Raw genomic sequence first — 16,905 nt, 5'->3', positions numbered from 1 at the left:
ACCTGAGCTCCATAAATCACTTGATAATCCACCAGGTCGTCCCATAGTTTGTGGTCTTGGTTCTCTCATTGAACCTCTCTCAAATTACATTGATTTGTATTTCAGACCACTAGTGGTGGAGTTACCCTCATCTCTAAGGGATACAGGTGCGTTCATAAGCCAACTTTATAAAATGAAGTTACAAAGTTAGAACGTTATCCTTATTTCCCTTGATGTAGTGAGTTTGTACACCAAAATCTCACATGAAGATGGCTTAAATGCTTTGAGGTTCACAATGATATGCCTGACTTCATTGTGATGCTCCTCACTATAAGAGCACAGCAGATGCACTGAGAGGCTGCATGAGGTGGCTGCAGAATGCAATATATTGTGCAGTTATTTCTGCTGCTTCTCCCTCTGCTATAGACAGGAGGCTGGACACTGTCCTGAGGGCTCTGAGCACCTGTGTGACCTCACAAGTAAGGGGTGTGGTGCAAAATGACATCACACACCATGACATCATGTGTAGAGTAGTGGTTAGGGCTCTGGACTCTTGACCGGAGGGTCGTGGGTTCAATTCCAGGTGGGGGGACACTGCTATTGGAGCAAGGTACTTTACCCAGATTGCTCCAGTAAAAACCCAATCATATAAATGGGTAATTGTATGTAAAAATAATGTGATATCTTGTAACAATTGTAAGTCGCCCTGGATAAGGGCGTCTGCTAAGAAATAAATAATAATAATAATAATAATAATCATAGTGAAGTCAGAGAAAACTATCATGCAGCCTCTTAGTGCATATGCATATCAGGGACTCAGCATCAGGACCAATTATTAAATCAAGATTAAAATCCTATTTGTTCAACAAGGTATTATTATTATTATTATTCCATGTACAGTGCTTTCAGGTGTTTCACAGAAGGCTCTTTATAAATCCCTATTGTATTGTATTAGTGTATTGTTTCCTAATCTTTGAAATAGTATATCCCTGTTAACCCATTCCAGCATCCCTGCACTGCTCCTAGATTCACTCCAGCTTGATATTTCTCTTGAGCCTGTTAGAACACTCCACTATTGTGTCTTTTTCTTATAAAGTTCTGGTAGACGTTCCAGCTGAGATTCTGGTCTAGTGTCTTAAACACACAGCTGCTCACAGTGTGGAATGCATGGCTTGTGTGCACTGAAATCAGAGAGCTGAGCAGGAGAGATCTCAGGAAATGAAACATTCTTGAGACATAAGTCAGTTTCTGCTCAACCTGTTTATTAAAACCTGGCCTCAGACCAAAACCTCACCTCTTAGAGCTTTAAACAGTTCTGTTTTTTGTGAAATCGTCAGTCTCTCTGCCTCACTGAAGCAGGAATGGCTTCAAACATGTGGTCAGAGGAGCACTTGATCTGTCCAGTGTGTCTGGATATATTGAAGGACCCAGTCACTACAGCCTGTGGACACAGTTACTGTATGAGGTGTATTAAGAACTGCTGGGATCAGACTGATCATACAGGTATCTACAGCTGTCCCCAGTGCAGAAAGACCTTTACCCCAAGGCCTGATCTGGGCAGAAACACAATTTTAGCTGAAGTTGTGGAGAAATTAAAGAAGACAGGACTAAGTCCTCCACCTGCTCAAAGTTATGCTGGACCTGAAGATGTGCCATGTGATTTCTGCACTGGGAGAAAGTTCAAAGCTGTGAAATCCTGTTTGACGTGCCTGGCCTCTTACTGTGAAACACACGTCAAACCACACAGTGAGGTTACTCCATTAAAGAGGCACAAGCTGGTCAATGCAATTGGAGATCTGGAGCAGAAGCTTTGTGCTAAACACCAGAAGGTTTTGGATATCTTCTGTAGAACTGATCAGACGTGTGTTTGTGCGTTATGTATTGTCAAGGAACACAAGAGCCACGATACAGTCTCAGCTCAGACACAAAGGAGTGTGAAACAGGTAAGAGTCTGAATGATTTCCTTGTAGCTATCCTAGAAAATAAGAATTCACAGGCATATTTAACATGTCTGTATACTAGGTTATACAGTCAAACATCAGATCAGTTTTTTATATATATATGTGTGTGTGTGTGTCATGGATTCAAATGTATTTCAAGCTAAGTTGGGTAGTTTGTGGTACATTGGAATTGAATGTAAAAATAGTATAATTTATATTCCTAGTATTTTGGAGTAGTGTGGAGTAGTGGTTAGGGCTCTGGACTCCTGACCAGAGGGTCGTGGGTTCAATCCCCAGTGGAGGACACTGCTGCTGTACCCTTGAGCAAGGTATTTTACCTAGATTGCTCCAGTAAAAACCCAGCTGTATAAATGGGTAATTGTATGTAACAATTGTAAGTCGCCCTGGATAAGGGCGTCTGCTAAGAAATGTAATAATAATAATAATAATAATTTTGTATATTTGGTTATTTTATAAAATCATAGCTCAGTTTCATTGTTTAAGATAGTATAGTTTAAATGGTTAAACTGTGTAAACATAAAGTTCTCAGCAAAGCCAAGCAGCTATTTTAAAACTCTTTAAGGTCCGAGCCAATTTTTGCTTGTTTTCAAATTTGTGCGTACATAACTGTAGGGGTGACATGCAAGTGTCTCACATCAAATGAAAGGGAACAAACTGGGCTTGCAAGTAAAATAACGCTCAGCAATCTCACACTCACCCTCTTTGTTGTAGGTAACTGTGACAGAAATATAATGAATCTTGGTGGTAAATCTCCCTCCCGACCTGTGAGGGCGCTAAGCAACCAAATCAGAAACTCAATATTTGGATTTTTAATACGGAATGGAAGGGTGAAACCCGTTGTCACCAAAATCCAGGCTTTGGTAGATGTGGCGATCCCCAAAACCAAGACTCAGGTGAGGTCGCTACTGGGATTAGCCGGTTATTACCGCCGCTTTATCCCCGAATATGCCACAGTGGTTAACCCTTTAGTAGACCTCACCAAAAAGAGTGCTCCAAATTTAATTAACTGGTCAGCTGAGTGTCAGGGGACGCTTGATACTGTTAAGCGAAGACTCTGCCAGGCCCCTATTCTCATCACACCAGATTTCACCAAGAGAGTGGGTTTGGGTGCAGTCTTGTCTCAAAAGGTAGACGGAGTAGAACACCCGATACTGTATCTCAGCACAAAGATGCTACCTTGGGAGTGCAACTACTCCATATTCAAAAAGGAGTGTCTGGCCATTAAATGGGCTACTCACTCTTTACGATACTACCTGCTTGGACATTTATTTGATCTTGTCACAGACTACGCCCCACTCAAGTGGTTAAGCACAATGAAGGATAGTAATGCCTGGAGAACTTGGTGGTATCTTGCACTGCAACCCTTCATGTACCACATGGTACACCGTGTGGGGAAAGACCATCAAAATGCAGATTATTTTTCCAGAGAGGGGGAAGTAATGGGAAAGATAGATTCAGCCGAGTGTTCCTTCGTCTCCACTCTGAGCGGTGGGGTATGTGACAGAAATATAATGAATCTTGGTGGTAAATCTCCCTCCCGACCTGTGAGGGTGCTAAGCAGCGAGGACATAGTTCTTTTGACGGGCTGGACTGACAGTTCTTTCCCGGTTCGGGGAGTGGGCTAGTCTGGAAGAAGGTGAGACTCTGTTGCAAGAAAGTATTGACCCGGAATGTAAACAATGTAGCAGCCGCAGATTGTAAAGGCAGCTGCATTCGTTTATCAAGGGGTCATGCGTGACAGCATAAAAAGGGGACAGAGACTCGTAATCAGTTACTTCGCTTGTTTTTATTGAGAGACTGGAAGGACCATGTGAGACGCAGAGAAAGCGTACAGGAAAATATTCGTGAGTGTTTTGTTTGTTTGTTCATGTCCGTTTAGTAACTGTCTGTGTTTTTGTTATATAGCACTAGACAGCTTACACATTCTGGAGCAGTCGCCAGAGGTCAGCACAAACCCGGAACAGCACTGCACTCGTATCACTATAAACTGTATTTTATACCAGTAGCACTAATTCACGCACTAACGGACTTGTGTATGTGTTTTGTGTTTTGTGTGGGTGTATAATAAAAACAGGACTATTATTTGCGGGGCAAACCCGGGGATTATAAATGAAGTAACACACGCTGCTGTATTACTTACCTTCATTATTATTTACTGTTTGTGTTGCTGTCAGAAACGGGACAAAAACAAATAAAACGAACCTTTTCACCTGGATTACAATTGTCTGTCTGTTCTTTAATCACCTGCACCTGCACACTATTAACCACTTCACCACAGTAACAGAAAACCCCAAAAAACACTTTAGAAAAAATCTTCATTTATTGTTTATTAAAGAAATCAGCAGTACTGGCTACAATCTAACACTTCTGAATGAAACTTGAACTTGAAATGAACATTGGGTACATTCTGAATAGATTGAGCTGAAAACAAAGAAAAATATGAACATTTTACAAAAGGGCTGCTTGTTGGTCAGGCTCTGCTTCTGTGTTCCTCTTCTCATGTGAGAGAGCTGCTGTGGGGGTGGGAGGGGAGGGTGTTCTTTTGGGTGCAGATATGCTGGAGCTTCTGCACTGTAATTATAAAATAAAACACAAATACATACAATGCTTACGTCACCACTCACCAGAAGCCTGTAACTCGACACCAAGATCAGCTGACAAGCTGCAGCAGAGAAGTGTGTCTTTCAGTAAACAAGCACAGACTTACTGTTGCAAACACACACCCTCATTCACACATTAGAGAAATAGCTACATTCTACGACACTTGAAATATGTATTTACAAGCTGCAGCAGATTTGAGAAGTGTGTCTTTTCAGTAAGCAAGCAAGGCACGAAATAAAAATACTTTTCACGCACACTCACACACACAGAGAGACACACACACACTGACACACACTCTCACAAATACGCAGAGATCAGAAGAATAGCTAAAAGATTTCTACTACATTCAAAATATTGATTTTATAACCTGGAAACAAGGCAAAAAAGAAATGGTAACAATGCCATAGACACACATACTTTATTACTTCAAAAAATATGAAAAATATTTAAAAAAAAATAAAAATAAATAAACAGTAAAAATTTTAATTTTTAAATAATATATATTTACATCATATAAATAGAAAACAATGCTATGCTTATAAAGGACCTCGTCCTTGTACAAAGCCCATCTCCTTCAGTATCATAGCTCTCCAAACACATCCATCACTGTCACTACATGCCTCAATCTTCTTCCAACCTCCTCTGCACTGAATCGGTTTGTTTTTTGTTAGCTCTGAAGGTTCATTTTCATTTCAAGTAGCCATTTCTTCTCTATATTTTAAATCTACGATGTCTGCACCATAAATCCAATGCAGGCTTGCAAAAGCCAGAAATGCAGGAAATGTACAAGGCTGCTGTTTAAAAAGATATAGGACTTGCAAGGGTGTCCATAATACTGCCTGATTAAAATGCCTTTAAAGTTATGACTGCCAACAGTGATTTTCTCATTATTTACCTAGTTGCTTGACAACAAAAAGTGACAGATGCTAGATGAGCCATCACTCACTGTTACTAGTACGAAACAGTCCTATCTAGTGGACAGCTACTGTGGATCAAGTATCCTTTTGTATTGCTGGCAGCTGTGCACTAGATGGTGTTGTATCTTACTACTATACACACGTTGTCTGATCTAGCCTGTGCTACAGATGTCTATGGCGTGTAACTAGAACTGAAGAGCAAAATATATTCAAGAAGCACTCAGAATTATTGCAAACATTGTAGAGATAATGGAAGAAGAAAACAGAAAAATATATTTGAGCTAAAATTATTCTGTCAATTTCAATAGCATACTTAAACAGGCCTGTGCTGGGTGTGACAGGATATCACTAAATACCTCATCAGAAATGTCACTGTGTTTCTACACAGAAGCAGCTGAGAGCGACACAGACAGAAATACAACAGAGAATCCAGGAAAGACTGAAAGAAGTGGAGGAGCTGAAACAGGCTGTGGCGTCACTGAAAGTGGGTATTGACAAGAGGGTGTTATTATTATTATTATTATTATTATTATTATTATTATTATTATTATTATTATTATTATTAACAGATGGAGTGGAACACATCTACAGAAGTTTACTGTCTATGTAACAATCTGTGACTTAGTGAACCATTGTTTGGGTCTCAGTTACCTAAGTAGATTAAACAATCAGTGTATTCTACAAAAATATTAACCGTCCCCCATCATAGAAATGTTTTATCTTTTACCCAGGGTGCATGTACTGAAAATGTAATTAGTATTAAAACACGAGCAGGGAGTACACTGAAGAGTATTACACAAAACCCTTCATTTCATCAACCTGATCATATTGAAGTAGCTGTTGATGAGGGTAATAATAAAATTGAAACCCTTATTGCAAATTGTAGGGATTATTCTGTTAGATCTATCCGCACCCAGGGGCTGATTTCCAATAATCTTTATCTCAGTGCAATAAAATACACGTAGTTCTACTTAATGTGCGGTCCCTATCTAATAAAGCTCTTTTAATTAGTGATCTCATCACTCGCTATAAACTTGGATTTTTATTTCTGACTGAGACCTGGCATAGTGTGGATGATAATACTTCTTTAATTGCAGCCTCACCCTCCAGCTATACTTTTACCCAGCAAGCACGTGCTGGGGGGGAGGGACTAGCTAGCATTTTCCTTGATATCTACAATTGGCAACATAATAGCTTTGGAGAATATTTATCCTTCATACTTGGTAGTCGACTTCCTGTACTTATGGTAAATATCTATCGCCCACCTAAACCAAGACAATCTTTCTTCCTACAATCTTTCAGTCTATAATTTCCACTAAATATGATAGGATTCTTATGCTTGGAGATTTTAATTTGCACACTGATATTCTATCTGATTCGACAGCTATGGACTTTTTAAGTCTATTAGATTATTTTGAGTTTACTCAGCAAGTAACAGGGCCTACACATAACCATGGTCATACTTTAGATTTAGTTATATCTCGAGGACTAGAAATGATCATGTCCCCAACTATCAACCCTGCATTATCAGAACATTTTTTAATTTCATTTGAGGCTATATTACCTATATGTAAAAAGACTGTAGTGAGTTCTGTTAAAAGGTGCATTATAAATCCTGCAGTTGTTCAAAAGTTTTCTGAAGTAGTTAGTCTATGTCCACCCATCTCAACAAGTTCTCTATCAACTGATGAGTTAGTTGACAGATACAACCATCAACTAAAAACTGCTCTTGATGCTGTGGCTCCAGTAAAAATTAAAACTGTAAATGTAGGACACCGTGGCTGAATAATGATATCATCAAATAAAAAGAAATTGTCACAAAGCAGAGCGTAATGGAGAGATACAAAATTACAAATACATTATGATATTTTAAAGCACTGCCTATCAAAGTATAATGCAACATTAATATCAGTAAGAAGTGCTTACTTCTCCAGTCATATTGCAGAAAATAATAACAATGCTACAGTCCTTTTCTCAGCTATTGATAGATTAGTAAACCCATCTCCTTCACCTGAATATTGCATTGTGGCCTCACCTATCAAGTGTGAAGAATTCTGTGATTATTTTGATGGAAAAATACTTAGTATTAAGGATCAAATTCCACAAAATGATTTTGAGCTCTGTGTACCACCAAAAACAATCGAAACAAAATTACATTATTTTTCTTTGATTAACTTACAAGACTTAAATAAAATAGTTATGCACATTAAATCTTCTACGTGTCTTTTGGATTCTATACCAAGCAGTCGCTTGAAGAAGGTGTTTAGTAAGCTGTCCAATGATGTCCTTGATATAGTTAATAGCTCTTTGTCATCAGGAAGGTTTCCTTCTTCTTTAAAAAAACACTTTAGTAAAACCTTTACTTAAGAAATCTAATCCGGATAGTTCAGTTCTAAGTAATTTTAGACCTATTTCAAACCTTCCTTTTTGAGCAAAGGTACTTGAAAAAGTCGTTTTTAAACAAATTAATAGTTTCTTTAACAATAATAACATCTTCGAGAAATTTCAATCAGGATTTCGCGCTAACCATAGCACTGAGACTGCACTTGTCAAAGTGGTAAATGATCTACGTATAAGTACAGATTCCAACAAAAAGACTGATACATACATATTACAGCAGGTTCTTTTTTTAATGGCTTTTTCTGACATAAGGCTACAACTTGAAAACAGAAGAGGCATTGAGGTACAAAGGTATAGAAGGGTGTAAAAAGATTATTTGTGTTATATTATTATATTATTATATGAATTTGTGCGAATTCATTTTTGCAGCTGGCAATCAATGCACAAAATAAATGATGCAATTCATTGTTAAATATTGTACACTCCCCTCCAACAAGTATTTGGACAGATGAATACATGCAGAATGACTGGAGGTGCCGCATTTGTTCCCATTTTCCCCAAGCAGAACGCTTGCTTACTATATATCTTGAATAGCATATACTTAGTATTAAGGATCAAATTCCACAAAATGATTTTGAGCTCTGTGTACCACCAAAAACAATCGAAACAAAATTACATTATTTTTCTTTGATTAACTTACAAGACTTAAATAAAATAGTTATGCACATTAAATCTTCTACGTGTCTTTTGGATCCTATACCAAGCAGTCGCTTGAAGAAGGTGTTTAGTAAGCTGTCCAATGATGTCCTTGATATAGTTAATAGTTCTTTGTCATCAGGAAGGTTTCCTTCTTCTTTAAAAAAACACTTTAGTAAAACCTTTACTTAAGAAATCTAATCCGGATAGTTCAGTTCTAAGTAATTTTAGACCTATTTCAAACCTTCCTTTTTGAGCAAAGGTACTTGAAAAAGTCGTTTTTAAACAAATTAATAGTTTCTTTAACAATAATAACATCTTCGAGAAATTTCAATCAGGATTTTGCGCTAACCATAGCACTGAGACTGCACTTGTCAAAGTGGTAAATGATCTACGTATAAGTACAGATTCTAAGTGTTTATCTTTACTAATCCTTTTAGATCTGAGTGCTGCTTTTGATTCTGTGGATTACAAGATTTTAATTAATCATCTTAGAGAATTGGTGGGCCTTTCTGGTAGTGTCATAACTGGTTCATATCCTATTTAATGAATAGACAGTATTTTGTTGCCTTAGGAGAATCTACATCTGGACTAGCTAATATTACATGTGGTGTCCCGCAGGGCTCCATTCTTGGTCCCATGTTATTTTCTTTATACATCCTGCCTCTTGGGGAGGTTATTCGTAAACATGGGGTGAATTTCCACAGCTATGCAGATGACACACAGATTTATATATCTGTTAAACCAGGTGACACTACAGCTATCAATGTCCTTTTCAAATGTCTAGCCAATATTAGAAACTGGATGTCTCAGGATTTCTTACAGTTAAATTCTGATAAGACAGAAGTCTTACTTTTAGGCTCTAATCAACAGATGGACTCGACAAATATTGATCTAGTTATGTTAAAATCAAATGTAAAATCTGAAGTGAAAAACCGGCGGGTTATTTTTGATTCTGCACTTTCTTTTGAACCACATATAAAATATATTACTAGAGTGTCCTTCTATCATTTAAGAAACATTGCAAAATTAGGTCATTCTTGTCCTTGGATGATGCAAAGAAATTAGTACCTGCTTTTATTTTTTCTAGGTTAGATTACTGTAACGCTTTATTCTCTGGATTTACAAGTCATGCTATATCACTTCTACAGCTAGTGCAAAAAGCTACTGCTAGAATGCTAACTAAAACAAAAAAAGGGCTCAAGGCCTGTGTTGGCATCATTGCATTGGCATCCTGTGCATTACAGAATTGATTTTAAAATTCTATTACTAGTTTTTAAAGTACTGAATGGACTATCTCCACAATATCTAAATGATATGCTAATTCCTTATCAGCCTGAACGCACTCTGAGATCTGCAAATGCTGGCCTTTTATGTATTCCAAAGGTGAATGGTAAAATGATGGGAGAGGCTGCTTTCTGTTTTAATGCCCCAACACTCTTCAATCAGAGATTCACCTTCAATTGCAATCTTCAAATCTCGATTAAAACATACCTTTTTAATATAGCTTTTCCATAACATTTTTATGTTTTATTCTGCATTTTATTTATTTTTAAATAAATGTACTCTTTTCTTACTGTTTATTATTGTATTTTTTTCTGTATGTAAAGCGGTTTGAATTGTATTGTATATGAATTGTGCTATATAAATGAAAGGTTTATTATTATTATTATTATTATTATTATTATTATTATTATTATTATTATTATTATTATTATTATTATTATGCCTGATGTGTTTTTTTTATTTCAATTCTAACCATGTCTCCTCTACTGTGTTCTTTCACTCAGAGATCTGCATGCATAGAAATAAAGGAAAGTGAGAAGATCTTTACTGAGTTGATCCGATCCATTGAGAAGATCCACACTGAGGTTATTGAGCTGATTGGAGCTAACGAGAAGGCTGCAGTGAATCAGGCTGAAGGACGCATGAAGAAACTGGAGCAGGAGATTGCTGAGCTAAGGAGGAGAAACGCTGAGCTGAAACAGCTTTCAGAGACACAGGATCACATCCATTTTCTACAGGTAACATCACTGCTTGTTAGAAAATCTCAAGTCCATAACTGGGACGGTTTCAGACAGACCTCTCCAATTGAATGAATCCTTGCTTTTCCCCAGGAATGTTTTGGACCCCATTCTGTTTCACTGAAAATTCCTTTTCTCCACTTTCCTGTTGTAGAATTTCCAGTCTCTCTGTGCCCCTCCTGAAGCTGGAGACTTACCCAGCATTACTGTCAACACAGACATCTCTTTTGGGGCTGTGAGGAAAGCTGTATCTGAACTTAAAGACCATATTGAGGACTTCTGCAAGGGGGAATTAGTCAAAATAACCACAACAGGTTGGTGTGAAATAGATTCCTTTGGTAGAGATTTCTCAAATAGACCATGGCTTGAGGAGGGACAGGACTTGTAAGACATTAATAAAGACCTCTTGCAGATTTGTTGGCTATATTAATATTGCAGATGTTTTATTTCAAATGATTTCCCCAGGTTGAAATGCCCCATCTCATTTACAGTGACATCCCGAGTGATGAGAGCAGGAAGGAAGAGAGTTTCTAATGCATTACATGAGAAAACAACACAATAGCATTCAAACAGAGACAGAGGGATTCACACATTAAATAACACATTCATTCCATATAGGATGCTAACTTACAGTCCTGCACTTTCAATTTTAAAGATTTATAGGAGTTGGAGGTCATGGTCATGTTTGTATTGCAAATCCTCTACAGTAAAGTCTTTGGTTTAAAACAGTTTTCTGTATTTTATTTAGTGAATGAAACAGCAGTTTATACCCTGGGGTCTAGGAGAAGTGACAGACGTTTCAAAGGTAAGGCTTTTCTTCCAGTAAAACATTTTATCTCCAGAGGCATTCTCCCTTTTTGGAAGGCCCTAATGCCTCAGTGAAAGAGTGGCTGGAGATGTATTAGATTAGTTCTTGTGTGAAAGATTCCTGATGAGGGTGGAGTTAGCTAGGTTGTTTGCTACACTGATAAACTGAACAGATGCACTTTGTGTTTAAAGATTAAGAGCATGGAGGATTGCTGTTTGGAGTCTGTGTGTGTTGTGTATTAATCCACATTTTTCAATTCTGTTTCTCTCTTTTTTCTGTCCAGTGAATGAAGTTGCAGTTTACAGTCTGCAGGCTCCAGAGCCAAGGAACAGAGCTGAGTTTTTAAAATGTAAGTCTGTTTTCACTGAAACATTTGATTGAAAGATGTGTCACTCCATTGTGAGAAGAGCTAACATTACAGAACAGGGAGGGGTGGAGCTTGAGGGCAGCAATTATTATTATTTATTAGTAATTGTGAAGCCATTAATCTACACTCCTCTCCAACAAGTATTGGTTCAGATGAATACATGCAGAATGACAGAGGGAGGGTCATTTGTTGCCTGTTTTTCCACTCAGACCTTTCTCTCCCTAAATATCTTGGTATCCCTGAATCGATAATCATCCCATCTTTTAATACATGTACAATGCATGTGAAACCAGTTGTGGGGTAAAATGAACAGCTATCCCTCCCAGTCATCCTGTGCTGGTAGTAAATGTATATTGCAGTATCACTGTACTTGTGGGATGGATTGCTCATTAAAATATTAGACAGATATTTGAAGAGTGGATGATATTCTATTGAAGATATTTAGTAAGCAAGGGGTCTGAGTGGGTAAAATGGCAACACATACCCTGTAGGAACATTAAGTGAACTGTAATTGTATGTAGAGCTGCATTTGATTAGTACTAATTGAAGAAGTTTGATAAGATCGAGGAATTATAATGAACAAAACAATCAAACAGCACTTTATTGAAGACAGAAAACTAAAGCGAGAGAGAACTCATCCAAAGTCAGAAAAAAATCTCAAGTAAGAATTATAGATCAAATATATTGATTATCAACCTTAAACATCACAGTCTAAATATACTTGTCTATAAAATAGCAGGGAGCAGGGAGGAGACAGGAGGGAGGAGGGAGAATGTGGGAGGGAGCAGGGAGGAGGGAGAATGGAGGAGAGAGCATAGAGGAGGGAGGAGGGAGTATGGAGTAGGGAGGAGGGAACATAGAGGAAGCAGCAGGGTGGAGGGAGCATGAAGGAGGGAGCAGGGAACATGGAAGAGGGAGCATAGAGGAGGGTGAAGGGAGCATATAGGAGGGAGCAGCGAGGAGGGAGCATAGAGGAGGGATTAGGGTGCCTGGAGGAGGGAGCAGGGAGCATGGAGGAGGTATCATAGAGAAGGGAGAAGGGAGCAGGGAGCATGGAGGAGAGAGCAAAGAGCGTGGAGGAGGGACCATAGAGCAGGGAGCATAGATGAGAGAGTAGGGAGGAGGGAGTAAGGAGGAGGGATTATGAAGGAGGGAGCAGGGAGCAGAGATTTTAATGGATTATATGCTATTCAAGATATATAGTAAGCAAGCGTTCTGCTTGGGGAAAATGGGAACAAATGCGGCACCTCCAGTCATTCTGCATGTATTCATCTGTCCAAATACTTGTTGGAGGGGAGTGTACAATATTTAACAATGAATTGCATCATTTATTTTGTGCATTGATTGCCAGCTGCAAAAATGAATTCGCACAAATTCATATAATAATATAATAATATAACACAAATAATCATTTTACACCCTTCTATACCTTTGTACCTCAATGCCTCTTCTGTTTTCAAGTTGTAGCCTTATGTCAGAAAAAGCCATTAAAAAAAGAACCTGCTGTAATATGTATGTATCAGTCTTTTTGTTGGTTTTGTACCATTCAAACCTAGTGGAGATTTTTTCAGTGACCTGACTTTTCCAACCATCTCTCCTCTAACAGTTCTCTTTTCTTCAATCAGATTCCTATCAGCTCACACTGGACCCCAATACAGCGAATATAAACCTCTGTCTGTCTGAAGGGAACAGAAAAGTGACATACACTAGAGACATCCAGATATATCCTCATCACCCAGATAGATTTGAGAGCTATTCCCAAGTCCTTTGCAGAGAGGGTTTGTCTGGGACTCATTGTTACATGGAGATTGAGTGGAGTGGTGGATGGGCTGATATAGGAGTCACATATAAAGGAATCAGCAGGAAAGGAGGGGATCGATCCTGTGGCCTTGGATACAATGACAAGTCCTGGAGTTTGTTCTGCTCTGGTTACAGTTACACTGCCAGGCACAATAACAATGAAACTGAAATAACTGCCCCCCGCTCCCCCAGAATAGGAGTGTATCTGGACTTTAATGCCGGCACACTGTCCTTTTCTGGCGTCTCTGACACAATGACCCTCCTGCACAGATTCCAAACCACATTCACTGAGCCGCTCTATCCTGGGTTTAGACCTGGTTATGATTCCACTGTAACAATCTGTCAGCTGAACTAGACTGTTTTGTGTTGTAAGAAACCCTTTATATTGAACTCCCTGCCTGTCCTCTCCACTCCTCGGGTGAAGGGAATGTTCAATCTGACACAACCTTGGATGAAAGTTAGGGGGTAAAATGGCGCTACCTGCAGAGCGAATTATTTGTTTTTACACTTGGGGCCGAGGCAGCCTCATTTTTACAGTTTAATCTGTCAGGTTAGTGTTTTTGTAATTGTAAACACTCACAACTGGACAGCTGTTTCAGCATAAAATGTTCAATATGTCCTGCGTATTTACTGATTACAAATACATAAACAGCACCAAGTGGCAGACTTAGTTGGCATCTCTGCACAGTGCTAGAATTCCACAGCATGTACTGATAAGTATCTCTTAAGGTGATTGTAGCTCACTAAATAATTCCACAGTGTGTTCCTATATTGCACTTCCATTGGCTCCATATGACTCAAATGTTCAGCTTTGAAAAGCATGAGATCTGGTGTTACTTGAGGTTAAATAAAGTTCTCAGTTTCTATGCCTTATTCTCAGGGTGCATGTTTACTATAGCAGGTGTTTCTTTCAACACAAAGGATCCTTCAGGCGGTCCAGAAGCATTTAAACTAGAAAGGAAGGGGGGAGAAAACAAAAAAACAGAAGGGAGACCACATCAAAACAAGGGCAACAACTCAGGTAAGACCACTATTAAATGTATTTATCTTAATGCTAGAAGTCTCAGAAACAAAATGTTAGAACTTGAAGCTACTGCACTAACAAGTAACTACGATGTGATAGGTGTTACAGAAACTTGGTTGTCTGAGAGTGATGGAGATGAATATAATATTAGTGGGTACACACTATATAGGAAAGACAGGCAGGACAGAAGAGGCGGAGGGGTAGCGCTATACATAAGAAATAGCCTTGAAGCCCAGGTGTTAAATCAGGACAAAGAAAACAATGCAGAATCAACATGGGTCAGAATAATGGACACCAATTCAAAGGGCATAATAATAGGAGCATGCTATAGACCGCCAAATTCAGACGCCAAGCAAAATAATCTGTTGTACAATGACATTCGAAATGCGTGTAGAAAAGGAGAAGCCATACTAATGGGGGATTTCAACTTCCCCTGTATAAAATGGGAAAACCCGATGGGGGGCACGACGGACGAAATTGAAATGGTGGAAATGACAAATGACTGCTTCCTAACGCAATTTGTCAAGGCACCGACTAGAGGGGAGGCATGCCTTGACTTAGTCTTTTCAAATAATGAAGACAGAATAACTAAAACAGAGAGGTCAGAGAGCCATTGGCAAACTCAGACCACAACATGGTCTCATTTGAAATATTTTTTAAAACCCCAAAAGTAATGACTAAAGCTAAGGTTTACAATTTTAGAAAAGCAAACTACGAAGGTATGAAACAGAGACTAACAGAAGTAGATTGGAGTAAAATAGAGAAAACATCCACAGAAAAAGGATGGCTGTTTTTTAAAAATGTAGTACTAGAGGCACAAAACAATTACATCCCAAAAGTAGACAAATCTAAATCTAAAACAAAATGGCCAAATGGTTTAATAGATCAATTAAAAAAAATATTCAGCGAAAAAAGGCACTTTACAGAGCGTTTAAAAGGGACCAAAAACAAAGCACACAGAAAGAGTACTTGGAACTGCAAACACAAGTCTAAAAGGAAGTTAGAAAGGCCAAGAGAGAGATAGAAATCAATATTGCTAAGGGGGCTAAAACCAATTCCAAAATGTTTTTCCAATATTATAACAGCAAGAGAACATTCAAAGAGGAGGTTAAATGTCTAAGAGACACAAATGGCAAAATCATAGATGAAGAAAATAGCAAATATATTAAATGATTACTTTTCACAGGTTTTTACAAAGGAGGACACGGACAACATGCCCCACATGTCGACCTGTTCCTATCCAATTTTAAATAACTTTAGCATAACAGAGGCAGAAGTGTTAAAGGGACTATGAGCTCTTAAAATAAACAAATCCCCTGGGCCAGATGAGATCCTCCCAATAGTATTCAAAGAAATGAAAGAAGTTATTTACAAACCGCTAACCAAGATCATGCAACAGTCTCTTAACACAGGGGTTGTACCAACAGACTGGAAAATAGCAAACGTAATACCGATCCACAAAAAGGGAGACAAAACCGAACCAGGTAACTACAGACCAGTAAGCCTGACTTCTATTATATGTAAACTTATGGAAACTATAATAAGATCCAAAATGGAAAATTACCTATATGGTAACAATATCCTGGGAGACAGCCAGCATGGTTTTAGGAAAGGTAGATCATGTCTAACTAACCTACTTGACTTTTTTGAGGATGCAACATTGAAAATGGATAACTGTAAAGCATACGACATGGTTTATTTAGATTTCTAGAAAGCTTTTGACAAAGTCCCGCATAAAAGATTAATTCTCAAACTGAACGCAGTAGGGATTTAAGGAAATGCATGCACATGGATTAGGGAGTGGTTAACAGGTAGAAAACAGAAAGTACTGATTAGAGGAGAACCCTCAAAATGGAGTGAGGTAACCAGTGGTGTACCACAGGGATCAGTGTTAGGTCCTCTGCTATTCCTAATCTACATTAATGATTTAGATTCTGGTATAGTAAGCAAACTTGTTAAATTTGCAGATGACACAAAAATAGGAGGAGTGGCAAACACTGTTGAAGCAGCAAAGGTCATTCAAAATGATCTAGACAGCATTCAGAATTGGGCAGACACATGGCAAATGAAATTTAATAGAGAAAAGTGTAAAGTATTGCATGCGGGCAATAAAATTGTGCATTATAAATATCATATGGGAGATAGTGAAATTGAAGAAGGGAACTATGAAAAAGACCTAGGAGTTTATGTTGACTCAGAAATGTCTTCATCTAGACAATGTGGGGAAGCTATAAAAAAGGCTAACAAGATGCTTGGATATATTGTGAGAAGTGTTGAATTTAAATCAAGGGAAGTAATGTTAAAACTCTACAATGCATTAGTAAGACCTCACCTAGAATATTGTGTTCAGTTCTGGTCACCTTGTTACAAAAATTATTTTGCTGCTCT

At 38.3% G+C, this 16,905-nt stretch overlaps 1 protein-coding gene across 1 annotated transcript; it reads left to right on the top strand.

Annotated features, from left to right (window-relative positions):
• Positions 1-1,335: 1,335 nt before the first annotated feature.
• On the top strand, positions 1,336-14,508 carry LOC117432928 (tripartite motif-containing protein 16-like). Its single transcript, XM_059016306.1, has 7 exons — positions 1,336-1,922; positions 5,847-5,942; positions 10,285-10,518; positions 10,673-10,832; positions 11,267-11,323; positions 11,610-11,675; positions 13,319-14,508. The coding sequence occupies exons 1-7, from the start codon at positions 1,341-1,343 to the stop codon at positions 13,846-13,848; spliced, it is 1,725 nt and encodes a 574-aa protein (XP_058872289.1). The 5' UTR covers positions 1,336-1,340; the 3' UTR covers positions 13,849-14,508.
• Positions 14,509-16,905: the final 2,397 nt, after the last annotated feature.

The sequence above is a fragment of the Acipenser ruthenus genome, chromosome 52 (assembly GCF_902713425.1).
Source record: "Acipenser ruthenus chromosome 52, fAciRut3.2 maternal haplotype, whole genome shotgun sequence".
NCBI lineage: Eukaryota > Metazoa > Chordata > Actinopteri > Acipenseriformes > Acipenseridae > Acipenser > Acipenser ruthenus.
The sequence above is the reverse complement of the archived record's forward strand: the minus strand, read 5'-3'. Positions and strand labels throughout refer to the sequence as shown.